General features: G+C 46.6%; 1 protein-coding gene across 1 annotated transcript in view; it reads right to left on the reverse strand.

Annotated features, from left to right (window-relative positions):
- Nucleotides 1–26,962, reverse strand: part of BTBD11 (BTB domain containing 11) — a 301,676-nt gene that overhangs the window by 37,226 nt on the left and 237,488 nt on the right. Inside the window, 3 exon segments of the mRNA XM_032647116.1 lie at nt 452–553; nt 2,550–2,639; nt 4,734–4,899. Coding sequence (XP_032503007.1) covers nt 452–553; nt 2,550–2,639; nt 4,734–4,899 — 358 coding nt within the window.

A 26,962-nucleotide genomic window follows, 5' to 3' on the forward strand; every position in this document is an offset into this window, starting at 1 on the left:
TTTGGAACCACTCCCTTGGAGACTTGGATGTTTCTTTCCAGTGGTTGGAAACCACTAGACTCTGTGCAAACACTGGGGTCACACCTAAGGGAAGGTTCTAAGGTCTCACACCAGCCAGGTCTTATGTTCATGTTACAACAAGCAAAAATGAACAAATCCACAAAATCACAGCTCAGGCCCCACCCCCGAGCAACTGGGAACAACTTGATAAGTTTGCCACTCTGCGTGTGAGGCTGCATGTGGGTATGTGTTAAGTTCATATTGGTTAGAGCCAGGCCATATAGAGCATTACATATAATATTTTCATTCATATGATATGAATGGGCTATATTTAGCTGCAATTAACCAATATGAATCTCTTAGGGAATAGGCATGCTGGGAGAGGTACAAATTTGCATAATGAAAGAGGTAAAATTAAAGGTCAGATGTGGATAGGGAAATATGTTAATACCTGAACTACAGGAATATGTCCATGCAACACAGCAAAAGTCAGAGCCGTCCAATGGCGGGTCTCAGGGTGGACGGATGGATATTTATGAGGAGTACTGACAACCTATAAACAAATTGAAGTTATTTTCAAAATGTGACCTTCACAATACTTAGACCAGCAAATCTGACCTATCTGTGGCTGGGCATGTGGGCTAGATATGTACAAAAGGATGTCCTAGAAGGCGCCTCGGGAAACACTGGAGATGTGGGGTAGTGACTTTATATCCTCCGTCACAATAAGGACTCCTTTTCTCCTCATCTGAAAACAGCTGAATGGATGATTTCTGACCACCTCTAAGGAGCCTTGGAGAAGCTGTAATGGTGGCTACAGTGAGCCTGTTCCCCTGCCTGTTTCCTCTTCCTGCTTAAGGGAGGGTGATGCTTCTGAGAGCTACGGGATGTCAGGTAGTGTGAGGCCACTACCATCACATCCGCATCTTTAGGGGAAATTCTTGGCAGTGGCAAACCCCATGCAAGAGGAGGTCTGCTTCGAGCTTTCAAGCCAAGCAATACCACCAGCCTTCTGATGGAGGACATCACCATCTGGTCACAGCTCACCCCACACTGTCCTCACTTCATTCTTCTGCTGGCTTCCTGGTTGACAAGGACCCTCATGCTACTGGAAACCCAGGCACAAACCTTCCCTGGGCACACCACGAATGAGCAATCTGATACTGGCCTTCCCATATTGGGACCTCAAAACACCCCAGGCCAAGAGAGAGGCTGCAGGACAGCTAAAGGTTGGGGTCCTGCAGGGTTGCCACCTACGCATGGCTTTTCTTCCGAACATTCCTGGGGCCATATAGCCGCGATGCCTGCTGCTTTCATAGCGGTTGATTTCACTAATCACCGGTGGGGGGAGGACCTTGAGCTGGGAGCTGTGGGATGGGCTAGAGGACCAGAGAACCCCACCAGGACCCAAAGTTGACGAGCCCTTGCAGGGATGTGCACAGTGCTTGGGGGATTCATAGCAGGAAAAAAAATCCCCAATACCTGAAATTTATAAGATCCAAAATGGTTCTGGATCCAAAACCATGTCTATTGCCTGCTTTCCTCAGATGAATATAAAGCATGCTAATTTTTTTTTTTTTTTTTTTTAACCACAGTACTAAGACTACAAGAGCATCTAATTTTGAACTAAAAAAAGTTTCCTGGGGTGGCTGAGTTAGGAGTGCAGCATGTCAATCGATCTTCTCAGCCTCTGAGACTGCCAATATTAGGCTGCCGGAAGAGAGTGGGTCTTTGTTTTGTGTGTGTGAGAGTGGGTCTTAAGTCAGCATAGAACATGGTCAAAAAGTGTAATTTTACCTATTATAAGCCTTGGCGGGGGCAGGAACCAATAATAACTGAGTCCTAAATTGATGCTACTCTGTATTTATTTCTTCCAACAACTCTCTGAGATGGGTGGTGATTATTCTCCCATTTTGCAAAGGGGAACACTGAGGCTTAGGAAGGTTAAACTATTTGCCCAAGCAGAAAAGCAAGTTACTAAGATGCAGCAGTTTCAGAATTTGAACCCATGTGTCAAATTCTAAAGCCTCCAGGGGGTGTGCTTTCCACTATACCACACTGCCTCATGGAAGCTTTGCAATTAGCTTTAAGACCTGTGGTTTAAACCGGCCAACTGGGTGAGCCAATCGGGATTCAGTGGGGGAGGGTGGAAGATCTGGGGGAGCTACACCTTAGCTCAGGGTACGTGGACCAACTTTGTATTTGGCAGAGGAAAGGGCCGATGGCTCAGGAGAGCTCTCTCTTCCCGACCCCAGAAGGAATGGATCAGCAAGAAGAATCAGAGATTGGGTGCAGCTGAACTGAGGGAAAAGCTAGGGCTCCTTGTGGCCTCGTTGGTTGTTTTTAAATGAAAAATGTTTTGGGGCAGCTCCTTGGAGTTTGGTTGGGCTGGGGCCTCAGGATGGAGGGAATCCAACAGCTGGTCTGACCTATTTGCTGGACTGAGCGCCCTCAGCGGTGGCTCTTTGGGAGATAAAGCCCCCCTCTCTTTGCTCGCCTTCCCCAGGGACTGCCAGGCCCAGGGGCCCTGCAGCCCTCTGCACCCTCACCTCCACATTCAGGTCAGCTCCGGCATCCAGCAGCATCTGAACCATTGCCTCGTCCCCGCGGACGCAGGCGTACATCAGGGGGGTCATGCCCTGCAGTGAGTTAAAAACCAGAGAATGGAGGTTTACCAGGTGTCACTTGACAAAACAAACGGAAAATCTTACTTGTGTGAAGAAGGCTATAACTGTACTCAAAATCCAGCATTTTAAAGTAAACGTACAGCCCTATAAGGTCATAATCCTCCATATTTTGAAAACCAAAAGGGAAGCAAGAAGGGAAACATACATTGCCTTTTTTTTTGCATTTATCTTGGCTTAAGGCGGAGGATTTTTTGTTCGTTTTAGGGTGCAACAGATCTAAGAGCGTTTGCTAAAACAAGTGGCTGGTTTCAACTGAAAGCTCTTAGGAACTTTCTGGATTCTGCACTATCAGCCCTAAGCTATCTAATTGGTAAACACTGTTTCCTTGACATTTTCTCTTTCACAATATAAGTGTCATCTTCGCTCTATGTGAGCTGCTGGTCAGTGTCAAGGGAAGTTGGTGCCTCTGAGTATGACCCCAGCACGACGTCAGCTTTGACATTATCATTTACAAGCAAAAGGCAAGGGAATGAGGAATGACTTTCAGGAATTCCATATCTGCCCACGATTCCTGCTTATTACAAAGTACCACAACCAACAGAAGTAAAGGATAGATTTTTCAATAAACAGTGTTGTGAAGGTGGCTATTTGGGAAAATGTTCAGGTTAGAGCCTTATCTCATACTATACACCGAAATCATTTCCAGTTTGATTAGAGATATAGAGAAAAAAATTAAAACCATAAAAGACATCTAACTGGATCCGTTTCTAGGCATAAAAGTAATGGAAGAAATCACAAAAGAAAATCATTATAGTGTTGAGGACATGCAACTGAAAACATAAACAAAATTAAGAGGTAAACAATAAATTGAGACATATTTGTCATATTGTAACAGAGGGTTATATGTCTAATATGTAAAGAGATCTTTGAAATAAAGAAGAAAAACACTTAAGCTCTAATGAAAAACAGGCAAAAGATTAATTAAATTAAGTAAAAGATTAACAGGGTACACATAAATAGTTGGAGAGTGTGTACAAGGAAACAGTCTCTGGGAAAGTAACTTGAGATCAAACACTTTAAGATAAGTTGATGCATTTGAGTGACTATTTCCACTTAAAAAAAAGTTCCCTAATGAAATAATCAGAGATTTGAACAAAGGTTTGTGTAAGTATATGTAGCTCAGCATTACTGATACAAGTAATTAGAAACAATCTAAGTATTCAACAACTGAGGTATGGTTCACTGAACAAATAATATGACCATTTTATGTAGCCATTAAGGGTGAGTTAAAAAAAGAATATTTAATGATACTGCAAAGTATCTTTAATACAAAATACGAAAACCAGAAGGATAATAAATCCTTGTTCTTAAAAAATAATGTGTGTGTGTGTGTGTGTGTGTGTGTGTGTATGCGTGTGTGTGTGTATTACGGCTCCTTTGTGTTGCTCAAGAAAATTATTAGCTGTTATCCCTTCCCTGGAACTTGCTGCATGAGCTGCCCATGTGAGAAGCAATTCCATTTGTCCTTTGTGACTTTCCATCTGGGGCTCACATTGAAAGCTGCTGTTTGTTTTCTCCATCCGTGACATCTTCACCCACCCAGGGTGTCTCCCTGATAGATACACAAGCCTCTCACTGTACCTGTTTCAGTGGTTTGGGGGATGGCTGCCTGTCTCTGAGGTGTCTCCTAGGGTCCCTCAGAATGACTTTTGTGTATCTTAAACACACCCTGAAAGTTTGGTGAAAATCTGCTTGGGTTTGTTCTGTGATGCAGAGAACTAATTTTAACCATGCTGGAAAAAGGGCTTGAAGGACACAAGCTAAATATAAATGATGGTGGATGATGATGGTATGATTTCCTTTCTGGAATAGGTCTATTTTTCTCTATTTTCCATTTCAGCTGCAAGGATCACGTGCAACTTCTGTACAGATGAACAAGGATATTTTTATAAGATATTTTAAAAACTTAAAAAAAAAAACAACACAATCACCCTACGTCACCAGAAGGGGGAGCCTCTGTCCAGTGCCTGCTGTTTGCATCCTGCCCTGGGGCAGGGCACGTGGTGGAGGTGGGGTGCCTGTTCAGACACTCCGAGGACCCTGTACCTGTTCGCTCATGGTGTTGATCCCATCGGGCCCCAGGAGAGACACTGCCTGCTTCACCAGGTCCGTCCGCCCACAGTTCAGCATCCGGAAACCCAGGTCCTGCTTAAACTTGGCTTCGATGGCCACTGCGTCCAGCTTCCGAGAAGCGCAAAAGCAGTCGTCGGCCCTAAGGAAGGGAGAGATGGTCAGGTGTGTGCAGCAGCTTCGCCAGGACTGGCTCTCGAGTTAGGAAGCACCAAGGAGACTTTCCATTTGCTCTTCATGTCAATTGCTTGTTTCTGGGCTCCGGTTAGAATATGGATATCTCTTGATCCTTGTCTTTTATAACTGCTGCTTATCTGTCTTCTCTCTCCTCTGCTCCCACAGCATATTGAGCTAAGAATAATAATGGCTAATATTTACTGACTGTTCACTATGGTTAAACTCTTTACATGAGTTAATTCGTTTACTCCCCACATAACCCTAAGAGGTAAGTACTATCATTACCCTCTCTTTTAACCATGGGAAACAGACACAGATAAGGGACTTGCCCAAGGCCACACAGCAAAAAGCAGTGAGCTGGGATGTGAGCCCAAGGCAGTCTGTGGAGAGCTGACCTGGGTATATATACTGTGTCCCCCTGTCCCCCCATCACAGCATATACTATTTGCCTCTTTCCTTGTCTGACTTCCCCTCCAGGCTGGGGACTTCTGAGAGCAGGGACCTTGTCCAGCAAGTCTCTGCATCACAGTCCAGACAGCACCCAGCACGTGGAGGTGTTAAAAACGTTAGCCGAGTGAACACAGAATGGCTGGAATCTCTACTTTCAAAGTGGAAGCAGGGCGGAGACCTGGCAAGATGAAATAGGAGTACTAGTGGTGAGATGCTTTGGAAACTAACCGAGCCAGCTGGGCGAAGTGAGCCAGGTTAGGGAAGGGTGGGGAGGAGAATCAAGGAATTCAAGAAGGGGATACAAACTACGCTTGCAAAGGATGTTGCTTCCTTCTTATGGTGAGTTGTCAAATCAAATCACCAAGCATTTATTGAGCACCTGTTTGCAAGAGGTGCACAATGCCTGGAAGGGGAGAGGGCACAGGCCCTGGCAACCATAATGCCATGTGGCAATTGCAGTGATTGAGGTGTTCAGAGACACACACTAAACAGAGCCTTCCTGGGGAAGGTGACCCCTGAGCTTTGTCCTTTTTTTAATATATATCTTTATTGGAGTATAATTGCTTTACAATGTTGTGTTAGTTTCTGCCGTACAACAAAGTGAATCAGCTATATGTATACATATATCCCCATAGCCCCTCCCTCTTGAGCCTCCCTCCCACTCTCCCTATCCAACCCCTCTAGGTCATCACAAAGCATCAAGCTGATCTCCCCGTGCTATGCGGCTGCTTCCCACTAGCTGTCTATTTTACATTTGATAGTGTATATATGTCCATGCCACTCTCTCACTTCATCCCAGCTTCCCCTTCCCCCACCTGTGTCCTCAAGTCCGTTCTCTACGTCTCGATCTTTATTCCTGCCTCGCCACCAGGTTCATCAGTACCGTTTTTTTTAGATTCCATTTATGTGCATTAGCATACGGTATTTGTTTTTCTCTTTCTGACTTACTTCACTCTGTATGACAGACTGAACTGTGTCTTAAATAAGGAGAGAGAGGGACAGAGGGTAGGAGAACTTGGAGCAGGGCTTGCGTGAGCAAAGGTATGGACACGAGACATGGCGGGCTCTGAGAGCTAACTATGGAGGTTTTAGTGTTTCTGGGGCATAAACTTCCAGGCAGAGGGCCAGAAGCTGAGGGTGGGGAACTTTACTTAATCCTAAGACTTTATCCGTAAGAGCCACTGAAGGTTTCTAAGCAGGCAGGGGAGTGATACGGTTGGATGGCCAACTCTGGGAGACCGTGGAGGATGGATTTGAGGGGAGCTGACCCTAGAGGTGGGGAGATGTTAGTGCTAAAAGAAACAGCCAAACAGAAAGAAGTCACTGCCCAAGTGTGAAGTGACAAGGGGCTGAGTGAAGGCAGTGGGTGCTGGGACGGAGCAGAGGACGAGGATTAGGTCTTTTCTACGAGCAGGTGCCCATTCCTCAGGTGATGGCCCTTGTCCTCAGGCTGGTGAGCTACACGCCCTGCATCATCAGGAGTCTGTGCTGTCCCGGACCCCTTCGTATTCCTGCTCTTTGCTAATGCTGGGCATGGATACCCAGGAAAGGAGCCAGGGCTCCAGAATGCCTGGTTCCACTCCTGCCTCTAAATAACCCACTTTCTGGTGTGAGGAAGGGTTAAGTTTGCCAGGGAACTAGCTTCTTGTTAATCCTTGAAGGAAATGAGACGGACTGTTGTTCTGAAAGTTTATGGCACTAAGGCTCCTCAGTACGGCTAGGATCTGGGGCAGAGGACCTGAGGGATGAAGAACAGAGGGAACCTTAGGAATCAAGTGGGATGGGTGTGCCCTTGACCCTTCACTGGGTTCCTGACCTATCATTCATCTCAGCTGGCAAAGGAGCCTTGGAGGAAGGCTGTCCAGAAATAGGAACACAGTCACAGGAGACGTTAGGGCTCTTAGAGGACCAGAGGGCGCTGATGCAGTGACGATGGAATCCAGAGAAGGAGGAAGCTTGGTGTTGACGTGGGGTCTAATCTGCATACATGCTTCAGGAACCGCGTGTCAGGCCAGGCCAGCCGAGGGCTTGTTTGTATGACAACCCTGGGAGGAACTAAGGAAGGTATTTAGGAGACTTGGACCTGGACTCTGGACTCCAGGATTAGACCTTTTCATGGCAGGTCGGGGAGCCAAGACTACCTCAGTTGGAAGACTCTCCGAGGAAGCCTGAGAGCTCTCCAGGTGTGGGTAGGGAAGGGCTGAAGTCTCCGGGTCTGGCTTTAGACCATGGCATCAGCACCCAAGATGTGAACTTCTAAGGACACATAATGGGGCTGTGCTCTAGGGCTTCTTGGTCCAGTTCATGGGAATTTGGACTTGGGATTCTTACAGCTACGGTGGTCAGATTTAGCAAATAAATATACTTTAGCAAATACTGAGTGACACAAACTTATACTAGAACATTATTCACTATGTATCTGAAATTGAATTTTAACTTAAAAAAAAAATCTGGGAAAGGGCAGAGCCACGTGCCATGATTTGAAAAGAACACACGGTGAGATCATGGATCCCACTGAATGTAGACAGCACCTATCTCCAGGGGAAGAGGGGAGGTGCTTGGTGTGGCAGTGGGCTTCATCTAAGGGACCCATGTTCCCCCAAAACTGGTTAAGGCAGATGCTTCAGGCAAAATGAACACAACAGAGAGAAGAAGGTGAGAGCAACAGGGTGAGATCCTGGGGCACACATCACAGAGGCTTCCGGAGAGGGAGAGATGGGGGCCTGCAGGTGTCACACCGAGGTGTCTGGAGCCTTGATGGGGGTGTGTGTGTGCAAATCTCGGGGAGGTATCTGATTTGACTAATTGGAAGGGAAACCTTTCTTCTAACAGACCACTAACTAATTCTGGAAGAGCTTGCTTTGTGACATCAAGAGCCTCCTTCTTGGGGAGCAAAGATGCTGTGAATCGTCCCCTTCACTGAATTTGCAATTTCCTCTCTCCTGTCTGTGTCCAAGCCCCTTCTGCTCTCTTCAATGCCTGACTGACTCTCTCAAATAAGCATCTTTTCCGGAATCACGCTAAATTCCATGTGACTGGATGAGGGTTACTGCGGCACATCCTGTGTGTGGGCACCAGGAGGGGAGGTTATGGAGGAGAGACACAGACCCTACCCGTGTTCACGGAGCTCCCAGACTGGTAAAGCGATAATTCCTGGAACAGCAGGAGAAGCGTTTACCAGCTACAAAGGTCCTTGGTTTTAATTAGAAAGAGAGAAATGGCAAGAAAATTACTGTCGCTAAGATGATGGTGATGATGATGATGATAATTGTTATTATAGGAATCCAACGCTTATTGAATACTGACTATTGAAATCTAAGCTCTTCCCATGTATTAACTCATACGATCAGTACAACAAGCCCACAGTGTAGGTGATATTGGGAGCCCCGTTCCAGAGATGAGGAAACTGTCCAAGTCACAGGGCTGGTAAGTGGTGAGCCAGGATTTGACCTGGCTGATCTGAGACCCCAGCCTGACACTGGCACTTCTCCATCATGCTGGCATACCCACATATACAACCATCTACTGGACCAAACTGCTTGGATGGCTCTCAGACCCTCAAATTGGGCCCGTCCAGAATGGAGGTTTTTATGTCCATCCCCACCCTCCATCCTTGTCCTCCAGTCGTCCCACCTCCGTAAATGGTAACACCGTCCACCCAGGCGCTCAGGCCAGAACCTTCTCTCATGCCCATATTCATTCCATCAGCTGTTAATGTTCCCACCCAAATCCCAAATCCGCCCGCTTCTCTCCACTTCCACCACCTGTACCCTGCTTCTAAACGCCAGCATCTTTTTTTTTTAATTGGGGTATGGTTGTTTGACAACGTTGTGTTAGTTTCTACCATACAGCGAAGTGAAATAGAGTCCCCTGGGCTATACAGCAGGTTCTTATTAGTTATCTCTTTTATACATATTAGTGTATATATGTCAATCTCAATCTCCCAATTCATCCCACCTCCCCACCCCTGCTTTCCCCCCTTGGTGTCCATACAACACCAGCATCTCTTGCCTAGAGGTCATAATTTCAGTCCTATTAAAGTGCTCATAATGCAGAGACTTTCAGGTCTGGGCATATTTTAATTCTTAGGCCTGTGATATCCTAGACAGCTGCTGACAAACAAGGACTGCCTTGCACCAAGCATAGGCGTAAGAATTTGTTATGACAAATTCTCATGACAGTGCTTTGGCTTGGGTCATTAGCAGGGGAGGGTTGGGAAGGGACAGTTGTTTAGACTTTTATATATTGGAAAGTTGTGTTTTGAAATGCTTTAATAAAAGTTTTCTGTGTGAGGGACTTCCCTGGTGGCACAGTGGTTAAGAATTCGCCTGCCAATGCAGGGGACACGGGTTCAATCCCTGGGCTAGGAAGATCCCACATGCTGTGGAGCAACTAAGCCCATGTGCCATAACTACTGAGCCCACATGCCACAACTACTGAAGCCCACGTGCCTAGAACCCATGCTCCACAACATGAGAAGCCCATGCACCACAACGAAGAGTAGCCCCTGCTCGCCACAACTAGAGGAAGCCCGTGCACAGCAACGAAGACCCAACGCAGCCAAAAAATAAATAAATAAAATAAAATTTAAAAAAGTTTTCTGTGTGATTTTACTCTTCTCTCTATCCAAACCAGTCTCTTACACAAGGTGAGAGTGAGCTTAAAACGTCTGTAAGGGGAATTCCCTGGTGGTCCAGTGGTTAGGACTCTGCGCTCTCACTGCCGAGGGCCTGGGTTCAATCCCTGGTCAGGGAACTAAGATCCCACAAGCCATGGAGCATGGCCAAGGAAAAAAAAAGTCTATAGGACCATGTTCTGCCTCTGCTTAACACCTTTCAATGCCTTCCCATGTACTGAGAATAGAATCCAGCTTTCCACGCATGGCCTGCTGGGCTCTGGGGTACCCGCCCGGCCCTGCTCTCCAGCACTTCCCTGCCTCCTTCACTCTGTATAAGCAATTCTCCTCTCTCTTCTGTACCTTCAGCTGGCCAACGTCTGTCCTGCCCAGAGGACTTTACTCCTGCTGTTCCCCCTGGCTAGAATGCCCTTCCCCTGGCTCTTTGCAGGGCTGACTCCTTCTCTCCCCTCAAGTGTGAGCTTGGAGGTCATGTCCAAAGGATGTCTTCTCTGACCATCTAAAGGGGGTAAGTTTCTCCCCTATCTCTGTACACCTTGGCTCCAGGTCAATTTCATCTGTCTCCTTCTTGGCACTTTTCAAAGTCTGTGACTATTTTATTAATTTATTTTTTCACTTGAAAAAGCTTGTTTTTTTGTTTTTTGGGGTTTTTTCCATGAGAATGTCAGCCTCCTGGGGGCAGGACCACATCTACCTTATTGTCTGTTGTATCCCCAAGAGTGCCTGAAGCATAACGGCCTTAACAGATGTATGATCCACGCACAACCCACTGTTCATCCTTGAGAGCAGACCCCAGGAAACATCTGTTCATCAAGAATCCCTCGGCCATACAAAGTAAGTAATGGTTCTGGTTACTGAATTCTGCCAGTCAGTGCAGGCCAGCAAACTGAAACAGGTAAGAAACATTTTCCATAGCGGTATGTGAAAATGTGGCTTTCTGTTCAACTGGGTTTGTTAGAAAATTTAACTCTGCAAAGTCTTAATTCCTGCAGCATTCTTGCAGACATGACTCAGAGCTCCATTTACTCTTTCTGGAAAGTCTCTGAGGGATCTGCCCCGGAAGACCAGCAGGTTCCCCGTGGCCTGGACAAATGAGCATGCCTGCCTAAGTACGGGACTTAGTTATGTAGAAATCTATTAAGCCGGTCACCTGGGGCTTCACTAGAAGGTGATCAACTTTGTGGTTTTTCCCTCTGAGTGGCTTTCAATGATGCCATAAAAAAATCTGATCAATTTAAGTAAGAGTGGTCAGCTACCAAGGTGGTCAATTTCTCTGGTTTCTCAAGGACCCCGGCCCCAAGAGACTGGTTCAATATTTCCCACTACTTCAGGAACATGACTTCAGAAAGATGTTTTCCAGGAGGCCTGCAGGCCTGAGGACAGCAGTGATTGCACTGCCTTTTCTCCCCCGGGGAAGGAGGCAGCGTTGAGGTGAGAGCTGATACATTCTGCTGATATCTTGATGCAGTCCAAGTGACAAATGCAAGCTGGTGAGGCCTCAGACACATTTTATGCATTTATGAATTTTAAAAGCTAGCACAGAAGTTACGAGCATGAACTCTGGTTTTCCCAGCTCTACTGTTTAGCAGCTATGTGACCTTGGGGCAAGTTATTTAACCTCTGTGTTATTCAGTTTTCTCATCTGTAAAATGAGCTTTTAGTAACGATACCTTCCTTGTAGGATTTTGGGTGTGGATTAAATGAGATAAGCCATGTACAGTGTGTGGAAGAGAACAGAGCTTGGCACACAGCTCTCATTAAATGTTAGAGAACTCATACCATAATCATTATTACAAATCACAAAGCAAGGTGCAGACTGGAGAAAATACACTGTATTTCAAAGAAGCAAATGCAGAGACACAGAGACTAAAGAATGTTTTAGGAATAGCACTTCTTAAGGTCTCAGATTAGACACTGTATTTAACGAATTCTACCAGAATAAAGGCGGTCCTTTTCCTAGTGGGGAAACCATGCCCCCAGAAGGGCTGTCACTCCTGTCCTGTATGCTTCTGCAAGCAAACTGTAAATGACGACAGAGGTTGGGGAGGGAGGGGGGAATGGGAGTCACACTTGATGAAAGCACAGTTTCTGGAACAGTTCAACAGCAAGAAAAGCCAGAGCCTCTCAGGATGCTATGGGCCTGCCCAGCCAGGCTCCCACACCCTCTTTCCTCCTCCACCACCAGGACCAATCCTGACTCCGCTGGTACGAGAAGGTAACCTGCAGCTCCCAGGATCCCTGAGCTCCAGTGGAACTCTGCTAAGCCCGTCCCCCAGGGTGTGCGCTCAGAAGCCAGACTGCCTGGGTTCACTGCTTGGCTCTGCCCTCACTCCCTGGGTAATGCTGCACAGGTTACTCAATCTCCTTTATTTTTCTCCTCTGTAAAACAGGGACACTAACATTACATGTTTTACTTATCCAACAAAGACTTAGAAAGCAATGACCATGGACCAGGCATATTGTAAGGTTTTTTTTTTTTTTTTTTACAAATATTGACTTAACTCTCATGATATCCCTATGAGGAAAGCATTATTATTACTAACCTATTTTACAGATAAGGAAAATGAGGCACAGAGAGGTTAATTAATTTGCTCATTGTCACACAGCTAATAAGGAGGAGTCAGGATGTGAACTGAGACAGTCTGGATCCGGGGTCAGTCCCACTGACTAGTCCGTACTGCTCAGTTCTTAGTGATGTGCTGGCAACCACTGGGCTTCCAAAGGGACTCTTCATGACCCTGGGATCTGAACTCCAAAAGGCCTAAGCAGTTCCCATAACCATGACTTTCTCATTAGTAATAAAAAAAGCTACTCTTCACTGCACGCTCATTATATGCCAAGCGCTGTACAAAGTGCTTGGTTCCCACCACTTCAATGGATTCTCTCCTTGAAGGAACTGCTGGAAGCTGAAGCCCAGGTTTGAGTGTCTGACACCAAAGCCTGTGCACCTACACAGCAGGCAGAGCCCAGGCCCCAGCACCAGAGTCCACATCCCTGTTTGGCTTCTTACTTGCTATCTTGGGCAGGTAGCTTAACCTCTCTAAGCCTCTGTCTCTCTATCTGCAAAGCAGGCTTGACAACACCAGTACTTAACGTCTATATCTGCAATGAGGATTAAAGGAGATGATACTTTCGAACCACTCAGCACAGTGTGTGATCATAATTGTCTGATACACGGGATGCATATTTATTACAATACTATTATTTTATAACTGCAGGTCCTCTTTCTAGGGATTTAATCAGGCCATCTGGAATCTCCCCTTTCCCCCTTCCCCCTCCCCCATCCTCCAACCACACAATCCTCCAGTCCCAGGGCAGGTCTTTCCTTGGCCCCCGAGGCGATTTCCAGCTATCCCAGAGCCCGGCCCCCCAGAGCCCAGCCCTCCCTGCAGCCTCGTGTTTGCTGGGCCTTGTGAAAGCTCTGCGGTTTCTCTCATGGCTTCTCACTTCCCTTTCCCCGTGTTTCTATTCTTGTTCATCAAGGTCTCGCCAGCAGGCTGGCAACCTGAGACAGAGCAACTTTCGAGACCCCTCTCAGAGGCAGTGGCCTGGGGTAAATATTTAGTAAATATTTACAGTTTCCGAACACACTATAGTTAATATAATACTACTACTACTAACTGACATTTATAGATAGCTTTCCACGTGCTAAGCATTTCACATGTAATAACCCATCTCATCCTCAACATGGCCCTCAAAACTGGGCACTGTTCTTTTCATTTTACAGATGAAAAAACAGAGGCGTGGAGGTTATGTCACCCGCCCAAGGTCACACAGCTTGTAGGTGGCAAGGCCTGGTTCAACCCAGGTGGTCCGACTCCTGAGCCCGTGCTCACTTCCTGCTAAAACCGTTAAACCCAAAAGGCAGGTTTCCACATGCCCATTTCACAGGTGAGGAAACAGAGACCGAGAGGCGTTAAGTAACCTGCCCCAAAGTCACTTGGCTCTTCTATCTCCAAGTCACCAGACCTGTCTCATCACAAAGTTAGGCCTAAGTAAGACTCGGGTTGGTGAGGAGTCCCACACCTGGTCCCAGGCCAACTCCTCTGAATCCAACACTATCGAATGCCACGAGCCACACCCTGGGAATACAGAGGGGCCAATAGGATGAGATTTCGGCCCCGGAGAACCTCAGAGGCTAAGCGAAGTGCCACGATTCATTCGTTCCACGTATTGAGCACCAGCTATAGGCCAGGCGCTGGGTTAGGTGCTGGGGTCCAGCAGCAAGTGGACCAGACATGGGCCCTGCCCTCCCAGGCTGTCATGGAGAAGGATATTAAGCAAGATGTTTGGCTACATAGGTGACTATGTAACTGGAAATGAAGTTGCCTAGGGTTGAGGTACAACACTGACTCAAAATAGTAATTGCGGATCAAGTCGCCATCCCTTCATATTTCTCTGTGGGCATGGAGCTTTCTGACATCCAGGAGCAGACGACAATGCTGATTTCATTTATCTGCCGACCCTGGAACTCACCCAAGGGTGGCAGAAAAAACTATTCATGAAATGGGAGGGAAGTACATACGTGTCAAGGTTTTTGTGAGGAATCAGTGAGAGGGTACATACAAATCTATTCTTGCTATGCTGGAGGTACTGTTTGAATACAGATACGTAACTGGAGATGTGGGATATGTGACACAGACTATGAATTTCTAGAAGATGTGGGCCTATGTCAATCATCGGAAATGCAGGAGAAACATTACAAGAGTCAGCACTCCCACTACCTCTTTAGGAATTCAGGGTAATGTTGTGTTGTCTGTGAACAACACCTAAGCTAGGGATGGAACGGGGTTCATCTTGGGCAAACTCTGATTCATTGGATGATTAGCGTAAAGGTGTTAAGCAGGATTCTGAGGCCATGACCAGATTTAGCCAAGAAAGAGGAACCCTACAGAACAGGGGCCTACATAATGGTTCTGAAAGCAACTGATAAGGCAGGAATAGGGCCACTGGTTTAAGTCGTGGCTGTACCACCCATTAGCTGTGACCTTGGATACATCACATTTCCACTGACAGCTTCAGTATCCTTATCTATAAAATGAGGATGTTGGGCTAGTCAAGCTCTTGGGTGCCTCCAAGCACGGACATTCTCTGAGTTTATCACATGTTTTCCGGTGTTCACGTACCACTCTTTACTGTGCAACAGCTTTTCTCCCTGACTCCATCCTGACATTTTAGCTTCTTGGTTTTTGCTCTAATTTCATGCAAACACTTATTACTGTGGCCAAGTGGATCACCTGGGAAAGAAATGCGTCTAGTTTCCCAGCTTACTGGGCACCTGGATGAGGTCAGCTTGAGGAGGAACAAGGCCAAGAATTTGCCAGTTTACACTTTCATTTAAAAGCAGACCAGTGGTTCTCAAAGCACAACAAAGAAAGCCACACTCTGTCCCTGCTGTGAAGCACAGGAGTCTGCCTGGAAGAGAATTTCGGGAAGGAGGCAGAGGTGCTGGGCTTGGGAGCAGAAGGGCAAACTCTAGGCCAGTGCAGTCCTAGCACCTATGCTGCTGACTGGCACAGGGCTTGAAAACAGTTGGAAAACGTTGATGTGGGGCATACATATGCCTCGCTCTTATCTCGCTTCCAGCTGGGTCCACTCATTGGTGTTCCCTGTCTGGCTCTGGGGAATCTGAGTTTGGACCGTGGACTAGGGAAGGGTGATATGGGATAAGTTCTAGTATCATAGATGGGTATTAAGGAGCTAATGTTTTAAGAAATCTTCATTAATTCATTCTGATCACCTATTGTATGTCAAGCAGTATGCAAGGCATACTAAAAGTATTTTACTGGTTCTCAAATAATAGTAATACTAGTAATAACAATACCAAACACATTGGTACTTATTGTGTACTAGGAACTGTTCTAATTTTATTATATGTGTGTGTATATATACACACACACCCACACCCCCCCACACACCCACATATATACTCATTCATATATGTGAACTTATCCAATCCTTACTTTAACCCTAGAAAATTTATCTTCGCTGCTCAGAAGAAACTGCAGCATAGAGAGGCTAAGAAACTTGCCCCAGGTCACAGAGCCTGAAAGTAGTAAGTAGAACTGAGATTTGAACCAGGCCGACTGTTGCTGGAGCCCTGCTCTTACTGCCTCACTCCCCTGCCTCTCTGTGTTACCAAAGGCCTTCCACGTTCACTTAGATTCTGTTCAAATGCTGCATGGGTAACTACTAGACGCCTGGTCCTGAGCCGGGTGCCAAAGAAATCTAAATTCCCAGCCACAGGCTTCAAATTCAAGGCTGTCTTGCAGTGGCCCCTCTGGAAAGTTCCCCATTTCTCAACCATTTCTTCCTTCTCACCACTCCAGCCACAGGGTCTCTTTCCACTTCATATACACATTTCCCTACCGTTTTCTTGCCTGCATGCATGGTGTGTCCCTCACTGCAAATTCTCTCCCCTGAATCTGCTTTCCTTCAAGTTGTATTCTAGACCCAAGTCCCAGATCGCAGCTTCTGACCTGCAGAATCCCAGAAGGTCAGTGCTGAAGGACAGCACTCAGCTCAACTCTCTACCTTCTTCAGATCAGGAAACTGGAAGCCTGAGAAGGGTTAACTAATTTTTAGGGGTCAAAGATATATTTAGGAGCAGAATTCATGTCTTCTTTTAAGGTCATTTAGCAAGTCTCTCTATGGATGGATAACTGCAGGTTTTGCAGGGCAGTGATTCTCAAATGGGGGTGATTTTGTCTCCCAGGGGACATTTGGCATTGTCTGGAGACATTTTTGGCTGTGACAACTAGGGACCTGCCACTGGCGTCTAGTAGGTAGAGGCAAAAGATGCCGCTAAACATCTTACAATGCACAGGACATCCCCCACTACCAAGAACGATCCAGCCCAAGATGTCAACAGTGCTGAGGCTGAGAAACCCTGGTGGAGGGAAATACAATTTTTTTGCATCATCTCTTATGTAGTGGGCAGTTCCCATTACAGGATTCTGTAACCGTGACAATAAAATGGAACCTTCAGAAATGAATCGTGAAATGGAAAATCAGAGGACTCTAGGCTTCACTTGGATAGAGGCCCCTGGCCCCCCTCCTCAACACATTTTCCCAAGGAAGCCAAATTCCTTTTCAGAGCCTTCAAGTCCCCCCAGTAATGAGTTTTTCCTTCTCTTCTGGGTAGCAAAAAGATGAACAAATTGAGACCGCTTTGTATGCAAGTAAGTCACACTGAGATCTCCGTGCACCTTTGTAAGAAAATTATATGATTGTTGCAACTGGAACATGCAATGCTTGCAAAGTTCCTAGGAGAAATCTTTGTCCAACAATCGTGCCCGCTTGCTGTTTAATGCTGCTACTAAAGTACAGAAAAGAGCCAGCTCATTAAACCTGCCTTGAATAATGTAACAAAAGTGTGATTCCACGTCCTTCTCCCAGCCAATCTCTTCTGCCTCGTGAGACACAGCAAGGGACCTGGAAGCTTTCTCCTTCTTAGAAGTAAATGCTCAGTTAGTGGCAAAACCCACTGTGTTTACCTCCTCACCAAAAAAGAAATTCTGGGTCTGTTCAAATACGTGAAAAAAGACATCTCAAATGCAAGGGCTAGGAGAACAAAACTAGCGTGTTACATCTGAACGTGCTGTCATGTTATTTTGAGTAGAAAATAATGAAGCAGAGTTACATGTCTCTTGCTCTGGCATCACGGCTTATTTTTTTTGTTTGTTTCTGTTTTTTTTTTTTTTTTTTGCGGTACGCGGGCCTCTCACTGTTGTGGCCTCTCCCATTGCGGAGCACAGGCTCCGGACGCGCAGGCTCAGCGGCCATGGCTCACGGGCCCAGCCGCTCCATGGCATGTGGGATCTTCCCGGACCGGGGCACGAACCCGTGTCCCCTGCATCGGCAGGCGGACTCTCAACCACTGCGACACCAGGGAAGCCCACGGCTTATTTTAAGAGTTGAAAATAAAGCCTATCCCTACAGAAAGGAGTCACCTTTGATTTTGGCAGCCCTTAATGTATCCCTTTTTGGCAGAGACTCATTGCTCTCCCCCAGAATCGTTTACCTCCTTTATGTGTTGTAGGACCTGAATTTTCAGCTGGGCACATGGCTGCCCAGATAAAGACTACATTTCCCAGGTTCCCTTGCAGCTAGACATGGCCACCTGACTAAGTGCTGGCCAATAGGGAGTAAGGGGAAGTGATGGTGTGCAATCTCCGGGGCATGCCCTATCTTACATTCCCTCTTCCCACTAGATAGATGTAGTTCTGGTGGGTGGGGCAGCCATGTCCGGCCATGCAGAGGAAGGTATCACCTAAGGGACCACAGAGCAACAAGAGGGAAGGTGCCTGGGACCCTGACCTGGAGTTGCCATAACAGCCCAGACTGCCTATGCCTGGATTGTTAGATGAGGAAAATTTTAAGCCCCTATCTTATCCAAGCCACAGGTACTTCGCATGTCTGTTACAGCTAATGAATCTATATCCTAATTAATCCATTCCACAAATGGTTCTTTAATTTAAATCAATTCAACGAAGCACACAGGAAGCACTAAATATATGCGGGCTATTGCACTAGGTGCTGGAGATTCCAAGATGAAACACCATCTTCCAAGGAATTCTAGAAAGAATGGATAGTCTTCTTTATAACAATTTTCACAAATAAACATACCAGTTCCTGAGGTGTAAGGGCAAAGTTCTAGTGTTACAATCCCAAAATTAATTCCCAGTAACACCAGTCCTGTAAACTGCTCTATGACAGATCTGCACATTATTTCTGTAAAGGGCCAAAGTAAACATTTTGGGCTTCGTGGGCCATGTGGTCTCTGCCATAACTACTCAGCTGTGCTACGGTGGTGAAAGCAGTCATAAACAATGCTAAACAAAGGGGTATGGCTATTTCCCCATACAACTTCTTTTACAAAAATAGGTGGCAGGTAGCTCTAGTTTGCTGACTCCTCATCTATGGTAAAAGAATTTAATAGGATAACCTTCTTTTGGGGATTTACAAGAAAGACGGGATGTTAAAAGCACTGAGAGGGACTTCCCTGGTGGCACAGTGGTTAAGAATCCGCCTGCCAATGCAGGAGACACGGGTTCGATCCCTGGTCCGGGAAGACCCCACGTGTGGTGGAGCAACTAAGCCCCTGTGCCACAACTACTGAAGCCCACATGCTCTAGAGCCTGCATGCCTCAACTACTGAGCCTGCATGCTGCAACTACTGAAGCCGGAGCACCTAGAGCTCGTGCTCCGCAACAAGAGAAGCCACTTCAATGAGAAGCCAGTGCACCGCAACGAAGAGTAGCCCCCACTCGCCGCAACTAGAGAAAGCCCGCGCAGCAACGAAGACCCAACGCAGCCAATAAATAAATAAAATACACAACATAAAACAAAAAATAAAAAACAGAGAATTTTTTAAAAGCCTGTTTAATTTTATTTAAGCCAGTGTTTCCCAAATTTATTGAACCACTTACAACTTTTAAAATAATGGTTATAAATATCCCAGAATTGGCCTTCTGAGTGTGCTGTTGCAAACACCAGCTAAGTAACTTTTATTGTTAATAGGTTATTTTAGGCATACATAAAATATAGAGTAGTACAACGATGCCTACATGTTCACCACCCAACCCAGCTGAAAAAATAAAATACTACAAGTACAAAGGCCTCTGCACACTCTTCTTGATTCCATCATCTCTTCTACCTTCCTGAGATTACCATCTTCCCTGAATTTGACATTTATCATCACTGTCATGCTTTATACTTTCTACTACTTTTATGAATTCCTAATAATATATAGACTGTTTTGCATGTTGGTAAGCTTTATATAAATGTTAGCACTGTACCCAAATCCTGCCTCAACTTGCTTTTTTTGCACAATATTATGTTTCTGGGATTTAGTTATATAATAACATGTAGCTCTAGTTCATTTATTTTCGTAGCTACTTTGTATTCCCGTGAATGAACATACCAGCATTTATTCATCCGTTCTCCTGTAGAAAGCTTGTTCCTTTCTCTTTTTCTGTATTTTGCTATTACAAACACTGCTTCTATGAACATCTTTGTACATATGGGAGAATTTCTGTAGGGTATAGACTTAGATATGTGTTTAGGTGTGTGTTTTCAAGTTTACTTGAAAGTGGATTCAGAGTCCCCTCCAGTGATGTTTAAGAGTTCTCACGCTTCTATATCTTTTCTCAAATCTGATATCATCAGACTTTAATTTTTTTTGCCAATCTAACGGTTATGAAATGCATACTGGGGTGTGGTTTTGAATTGCATTTCTAGGATTACTAGTGAGGTTGAGCCTTTTTCATACATTTCTTGGACTATTTCTATGTTAATTCTTCACAGGGATCCTTGGCCTCGGACGATGCTGACAGTGTAGGTTGACACAAGAGACAGACAGGCATCCAAATTCCTAAGGGAAACTAAGGCTGCAAGCTAATCCTTCCAAGGTGAACCAGTGGGCCTCACTCAAAAGTTACTTTCCCATTTCCCAATGCCAATTCTTTGATTGGAGTTACTTTTTTAGTGGAGAGAACTTGGGCTTTGGAGTCAGACAGACTTGGTTCAAATCCAAGATGGGGCTCTTTCTACATGTGATGGTGGGCAGGTTTCCCAACCTCCCAGAGCCCCGGTTTCCCCAGGTGTGAAGAGGAAAATAAAGTCTCTCACGCAGTTGGGGGAAACTGAACGCAGTGCAAAAAGCACCCAGGACAGTGTCTGGCCCACAACTCGCAATCATTCCCTCTGTTATTCTGTGGGATATGGGAGAGACGTGAGCTGAAGCTCCACTCGTTTCCTTCACCCTCTGCATGCCTCAGTTTCCTGCACAGGGAAAAGTGTTACCACCATTTGCACACAGAACATCAGACCACAAAACTGAATAATCTTCAGAGTTAGAAAGGACTTTGGAGATCACCCAGTTTGGTGGCTCTTAACCTTTCATAGGGTGATTTAATGAGCTGATGAGAGGCTAGTTCACTTTGGAAAAATGGCACATATGCTCCAAACGTTGTGATGACTGCAAACTTTCTGAAGGATAGTACCCACTCTTCCATTGTTACCCCAAAACACCATTGTCATGACCTTATATGAAGGACTTTGTATAAGGACATGGCTTTGCAGTAAGTACTGGTTGGCTGGCTAATTGCTAAGGGCAGATAATGTTCCTGTGTAACTAATATTTTAACCTAGAGTTCGGGAGATTTGCTCACAGATAAGTAACTAAGCGTCTTTGACAGAAATTTAACAGACTCAAGAGGGGAAACCCCTCCCCCCCCCAAATCCCTGTTCCCAGGAAGCCAGATCCCATATGGCAAACTATATACTCTCAAGCTGCCAGCCTGAATCCGAAGCCCCAGTTTGGAAGTGAGCCCCAAATGCCATTTAAGATGTAGTTCTCTGTGTTGCTGTAAGCACCAAATGTGTTTCTTTTTTTTTTTGCTTTTAACACTTGGAAACGCCAAACAAATTCCAAGTGTCGGCAAACTGTCTGCTGCCGCGATCTGGTCTCCGCCCACACTGGGCTGTCGGAACTGCCGTTAAGGGAGCTGGTGGCTCCTGCACTGCCAAGCCCTGTGGCCTCCTTTTGGTCTGCATTGTCTCTGCCTGTGGGTAGCCTTGGATCCTGGTGACCCCTCCCCATCTTAGTTTCCTACGTCTGCTACCTTGCTTTCTTCAGGCTGTTCTTGGACCTGGGAGTCCTCTTCCTTCATCTCATGATGACGCCTCTTCGTTGGTCCTCTTCCTGGGCTTCGGCCCCACCCATGACTTCAGGGGCCACTAGTCTGCCAGCATACCCCGCAAAAGCCTCTTTAGTTAAGACCTCTCTTCTGAGTTCCACGCCTGCATCTCACCTACCTACCACTGTTTCCATGTTGAAGCCTTTTAGCCTCTGAATTAGTCCAGGACGTCTTAGTCTGTCACTTCTAGTATCACCAACACACTTGATGACAGCCTTTTGCATCATTCATTCATTCGACAAGGATTTACTGGGCCCCAGCTATGTGCCAGGCCCTGTGGTAGGTACCCCAATCAAGGAAACTGATTTCTGGCCCAGCCCTAAAGAGAGAAGGAGGCTACTCTCTGAGATAAAGTCCAAGCTGTGACTCTTTCTTCGGAAATATTCTATGCCCCCCTCCCCTAACCTCTGCTCACTTGGGACAAGACCCCACTGATGAGGGACCATATTTGTTGTCTATGTGTCTTTCTTCCCTTCTTTTATCTCTTCCTGCTAGTGACCTCATCCAAGATTGCAAATGCAGCTGGTGATGTATGATCAACTGCTTTGGACAAGATTCAGGACTCCAGCCAATGATGGCTTTCAAAAATCTCACACATCAGAGAAAATATAAAACTTGAGTATCCAGAGGAACTCTAAAGTCGCTGGAATAGGGACAGTGGCCCCCAAGCCAGTCATCCCCGGTTGTCTTCCTGCACGCTGGGGGGACTGAGCCACCAGCAGTGGTAGAAGGGCCAAGACCACCTGACTGCAGTGTGGGCTACAAACCATATTCCTGACGGTAGACTAGCACATCTCTTCAAGATATATATTTCTCCTCTCTCTCAGAGGAAGTTGAGGCGATTGGTTTTGGCAATCGAGAGGAGCTGACCTTCTTGGTCCAGAGTAGGGCAGTAAGGATAGTCACTAATATTTAATGTGCATTTACTATGACACAAGTATGCTACATGGTTTTCATGCTACATGGTGTTAAATGGTTTATATATATTATCTTACTTAATTCTTCCTATAACCTTATGAGGTGGGTATACTATTGTGCCTATTATATAGACACAGAAACTGAGGCCCAGAGAGGTGAGTAACTTGCCTAAGGTCACACAGAGCGTAAGCAGTCGAGCCAAGATTGGAACCCAGGCAGTCAGGCTGCAGGGCCTGCACTCCTAGCCACTCTGTTCTGCTTCTCTAATTAGATGATAACACGAGCACTTAATTCCCTGGCAACCTTCCTCCGATGGAGGAGCCTGACACAGACTCTCATTTCCATGGACAACCAAGTGGGTGGCATCTGGCACTCAACATTTTCAAAACTGACCCCATTATTACTACTCTGACATTATCCTTGTCCTGTATTTGTTAAAAGCATCCCTAGCTACACACTCCCCTCAATTTTTTTTTTTGTTTGTTTTTCCGGTACGCGGGCCTCTCACTGTTGTGGCCTCTCCCGTTGCAGAGCACAGGCTCCGGACGTGCCAGCTCAGCAGCCATGGCTCTCGGGCCCAGCCGCTCCGCGGCATGTGGGATCTTCCCGGACCGGGGCACGAACCCGTGTCCCCTGCATCGACAGGCGGACTCTCAACCACTGCGCCACCAGGGAAGCCCTCCGAGTCAATTTTTAACATAAAAGTTTGGTGAGGGGAAGAGGTATCACACGTACATGCTACAAAGTCCAACAGTCAAGTAAGTTTCCCTCCCATCTCTGTACTCCTGTGTAATGGGTTGAATTATGTACTCCCCAAAAGATACGTTGAAGTCCTAACCACCCTACCCTGCATGTGTGAAGTGAATGTAACTTTATTTGGAAACAGAGTCTTTGCAGATGCAATCAAACTAGATGAGGTCGTTAGGGTGGCCCCTAATCCATCATGACTGGTGACCTTTACAGGAAGATGGAAATTTGGACAGAGAAACAGAGAGAAGACAGCCATGTGAAGAAGGAGGCAAGGATTGGAGCGATGCTGCCACAAGCTAAGGACCATGGGGGCTATCAGAAGCTGGAAGGAAAAGGAAGGATCCGCCTCCAGACACTTCGGAGGGAGCACGGTCCTGCCGACACCTTGATTTTGGACTCTAGCCTTCAGAATGGTGAGACAATAAATGACTGCTGTTTGAAGCCACCCAGTCTGTGGTACTTTGTTACAGCAGCCATAGAAAACCGATATATCCAGTTTTCTAATTCCCTTCCTTGGCTATGACTCTGGTTACTGGTTTCATACCTACCCTCTCAGACACAGTCTGACCACGGAGAGCAAATACTCATGTATATATTTCACACAGGGTGACATGTCATACGCTATTCTTTATGATCCTTTTCACTTGATAACACACCAGGACTAATCTTTTAAACTGTGGTAAAGTATATATAACATAAAAATTGACCGTTTTAACATCTTAAGTGTACAGGTCTGTGGCATTAAGTACACTCACAGTGTTGTGCAATTATCACCACCATCCATCTGCAGAACTTTTCATCTTCCCAAACTGGAACTCAGTACCCATGAAACACTAACTCCCCAGGCCCCTCTCCCCCCCGCCCACCAGGGCCACCTCTAACACTGCTCAGTCCCTCCCCCCACATGTGCCCCCAAGTCCTGCTGCTTCTACCTTCTCTGTTTCTCTAGCATCTCTCCATCCCCACTGCTTCTGCGTCACTCCGGCTGTCAGCATCTCTCACCTGGATCCCTGCAAGAACTCCTTGACTCGAGGCCCCTGCCCACCTCAGCCCATCTTCCCTGTCACCACCAGCCCCCCTTTCTAAAATACAACTCTGATGTCAGTCCCATACTTAATCATCTGTGACGGATCCTACCTCCCGCAGGATATAGTCAAAAGTCTTCAGCGTGGCATACAAGGCCCTCCCTGGGCGGAATTCAGCCCGGCTTTCTGCACTGTAGCCAATGCCTGGTCCAGGGCCTGGCCTACAGGAGGTGCTCAGAGCAGTGTTGGTTGAATCCTGTGTTCTCAGTTTGAATTCCTTGTTTCCTCCGACACACATTCTCACCTTGGCCTTTACATACATGGTTCCCTCTGTGTAGACTTATTTTTTCTAATGCCCTTTCTCCATTCCTCTCCTAGCTTCACCTTCTCTACCTGATAAATCTGTTTGTTCTTCAGTATTCAGATCAAACGGTACCTCTTGCATTTCGAGCTCTCCCAGACCTAGATCTTTACTGCCTTCTATTAGAGCATTTACCAGATTTTTCTGTAATTCCTTCGACCTCTCTGCCTACCAACCTCCAGTCTAACTCACAATAGGCCAGGTGCACAGCGGGTGCTTGGCCTGTGTCTGCTGAGTGCAGGGCGGCCTCGCCAGCTCGGCTCCTGGAGCTGTGCTGTGGCCTGTCCCTGACACTGTTAGGGAGGACAGCTGAGCCCAAGAGCAGCCCTCCTGGGGTCAGGGAGAGGGCGGCTTCCTGTCTTGCAGGAGGCGCTAATGCACTGACATCAGTGCAGGGGCAGCAGTGGTTCCAACGGGGTCACTCGGGGGCTGGCAGTACAGGCCTAATGCCCGCTGGAGGTGAAGGAGCTGTGGCATCGCGAGGCTGCACTTCAAGCCGGAGAGGCTGGGGAGCAGCAAGGACAAGGGCTCTCCAGGGGAGAGGAGAGCGTGGGTCTGGCTCTGAGAGGCTGCGGAGCCTTCCAGGGCCCCACAGAGCCGCGTGCAGGGCCCAGGTGCTCGGCCTCTGCAGGTGACCTTTTGAGGGAGTGAACAGGGAGGCCCAGGTCTGAATTCAGGGGTCGATGTGGACTTGACGAAGGGAAATGGCTGGCGTGGGTGCAGCTCCAGATCTCCCCCCACCCCCCGACCCCCAGTTTTCTCCATAAGCCCCTGGCCAGGATACCAAGTATTCCTTTACAGCAGGCCTGTGACACTGTCCCTTCCTCTCTGAGGTCCCAAGGTGCCCTGTTCTTTTCTCCTCAACTCCTCTCTACCCCAGACTCTGTTTCACTTTCTTTGTAGTACTCAGACTCTGTGAGATTATTTTGCTAATCCGTTGGCTACTGTCTATTACTGGTGTCTCCCCAGCAGCAAGTAAGTCCCAGGGACTCCGTCTCCTCTGAGCCCAGAATAAGACCTGGCTCCATACAGATGGGGCAAGGAATGGGTGGAGAGCATCTTTCCTTCTGACACCAAGGGCTGGAATTCCCCTCATCTGGGTGCTCCTCTTCTTAAAGGGCCACAGGTGCTTACAGGAACGAGGACCAGGGGCTCCAGCAGCACCAGGCCTGCTTCCTATGTGATGGGCAGCAGCTGGGTTTTCCCTGACTTGGGTCCCACACAGGTTCTGATGGGCCATCAGCACCCAATACATTTTTGGCCCATGTTTGGCAAATGAACCCTCTGTCTCAGAGGCACCAGAATTTCACTTCAGGTGCTGCTGTGGCATAAACTTCAGCTCAGAACCTACCTTGACCCAAACCAGACAAATAACAAAACCTATTAACCTCAAGAGGTGCCAAGGAGACCTGGGAAGGGTTAAAAGGGGCAGACCAAGCAGTGGTGCAATTTAAAAAATTCATATGTGACCTCTTACTGAGGTTCCCCACCCCACGAAGCAGTTGTCACCCCCGTCTTTACAGGAGATGAACCTGGCCCTGTCAGATGGGCAAGATGACCTGCCAGAGGTGACCCGTTAGAAAGCAACAGACCCAGATGAGAGCATCTAGTGTGGGGTTTGGGCTTAGGTGCTCAAAAACAATGTACCAGAAGAGCAAAGGAAAGAACATAATGACCCAGGTCTCCGTCCTGATACTCTGAGCATCCTATCACCCCAAACATCCATTCTGGACTGCTCAAACTCTGATTTGAATTTAAGAAACACTTGCAAAAAGATTAACCATTTCCTGGAGTGAGCTCATCGTTCTAACAACCCCCAATTCTTGTTGGTAGGTGCCGTTTATCAGCTAAGATAGGATTTGAGAACACCCCTTACTATTGTTATTTTAACACAGCCTCACTCTGGAGCAGAAAAACTGCCCCTTAAAAATATGGGGAAAACAACAGTATTCACTCTTTGTATTTCTGAAATGTTTCAAAACCAGTTATTAATAAGAAAATGTACAAAGCCTAGTAAGAAAATGTACAAACTGCTCCAGGATGTATTATTTGTTCTTTCCTTTATTCTTACTTCCCTCCTCCCCCACTTCCCGAAGGACAGGAAAAAGAAAAGAAAGGGCCCAAATTCCCAGGTTTCAATGATCTGATACTTTAATTAAGGAAGAATAAATGGGTCACCTCTGTCA

Source organism: Phocoena sinus, chromosome 10 (genome assembly GCF_008692025.1).
Source record: "Phocoena sinus isolate mPhoSin1 chromosome 10, mPhoSin1.pri, whole genome shotgun sequence".
Classification (NCBI taxonomy): Eukaryota; Metazoa; Chordata; class Mammalia; order Artiodactyla; family Phocoenidae; genus Phocoena; species Phocoena sinus.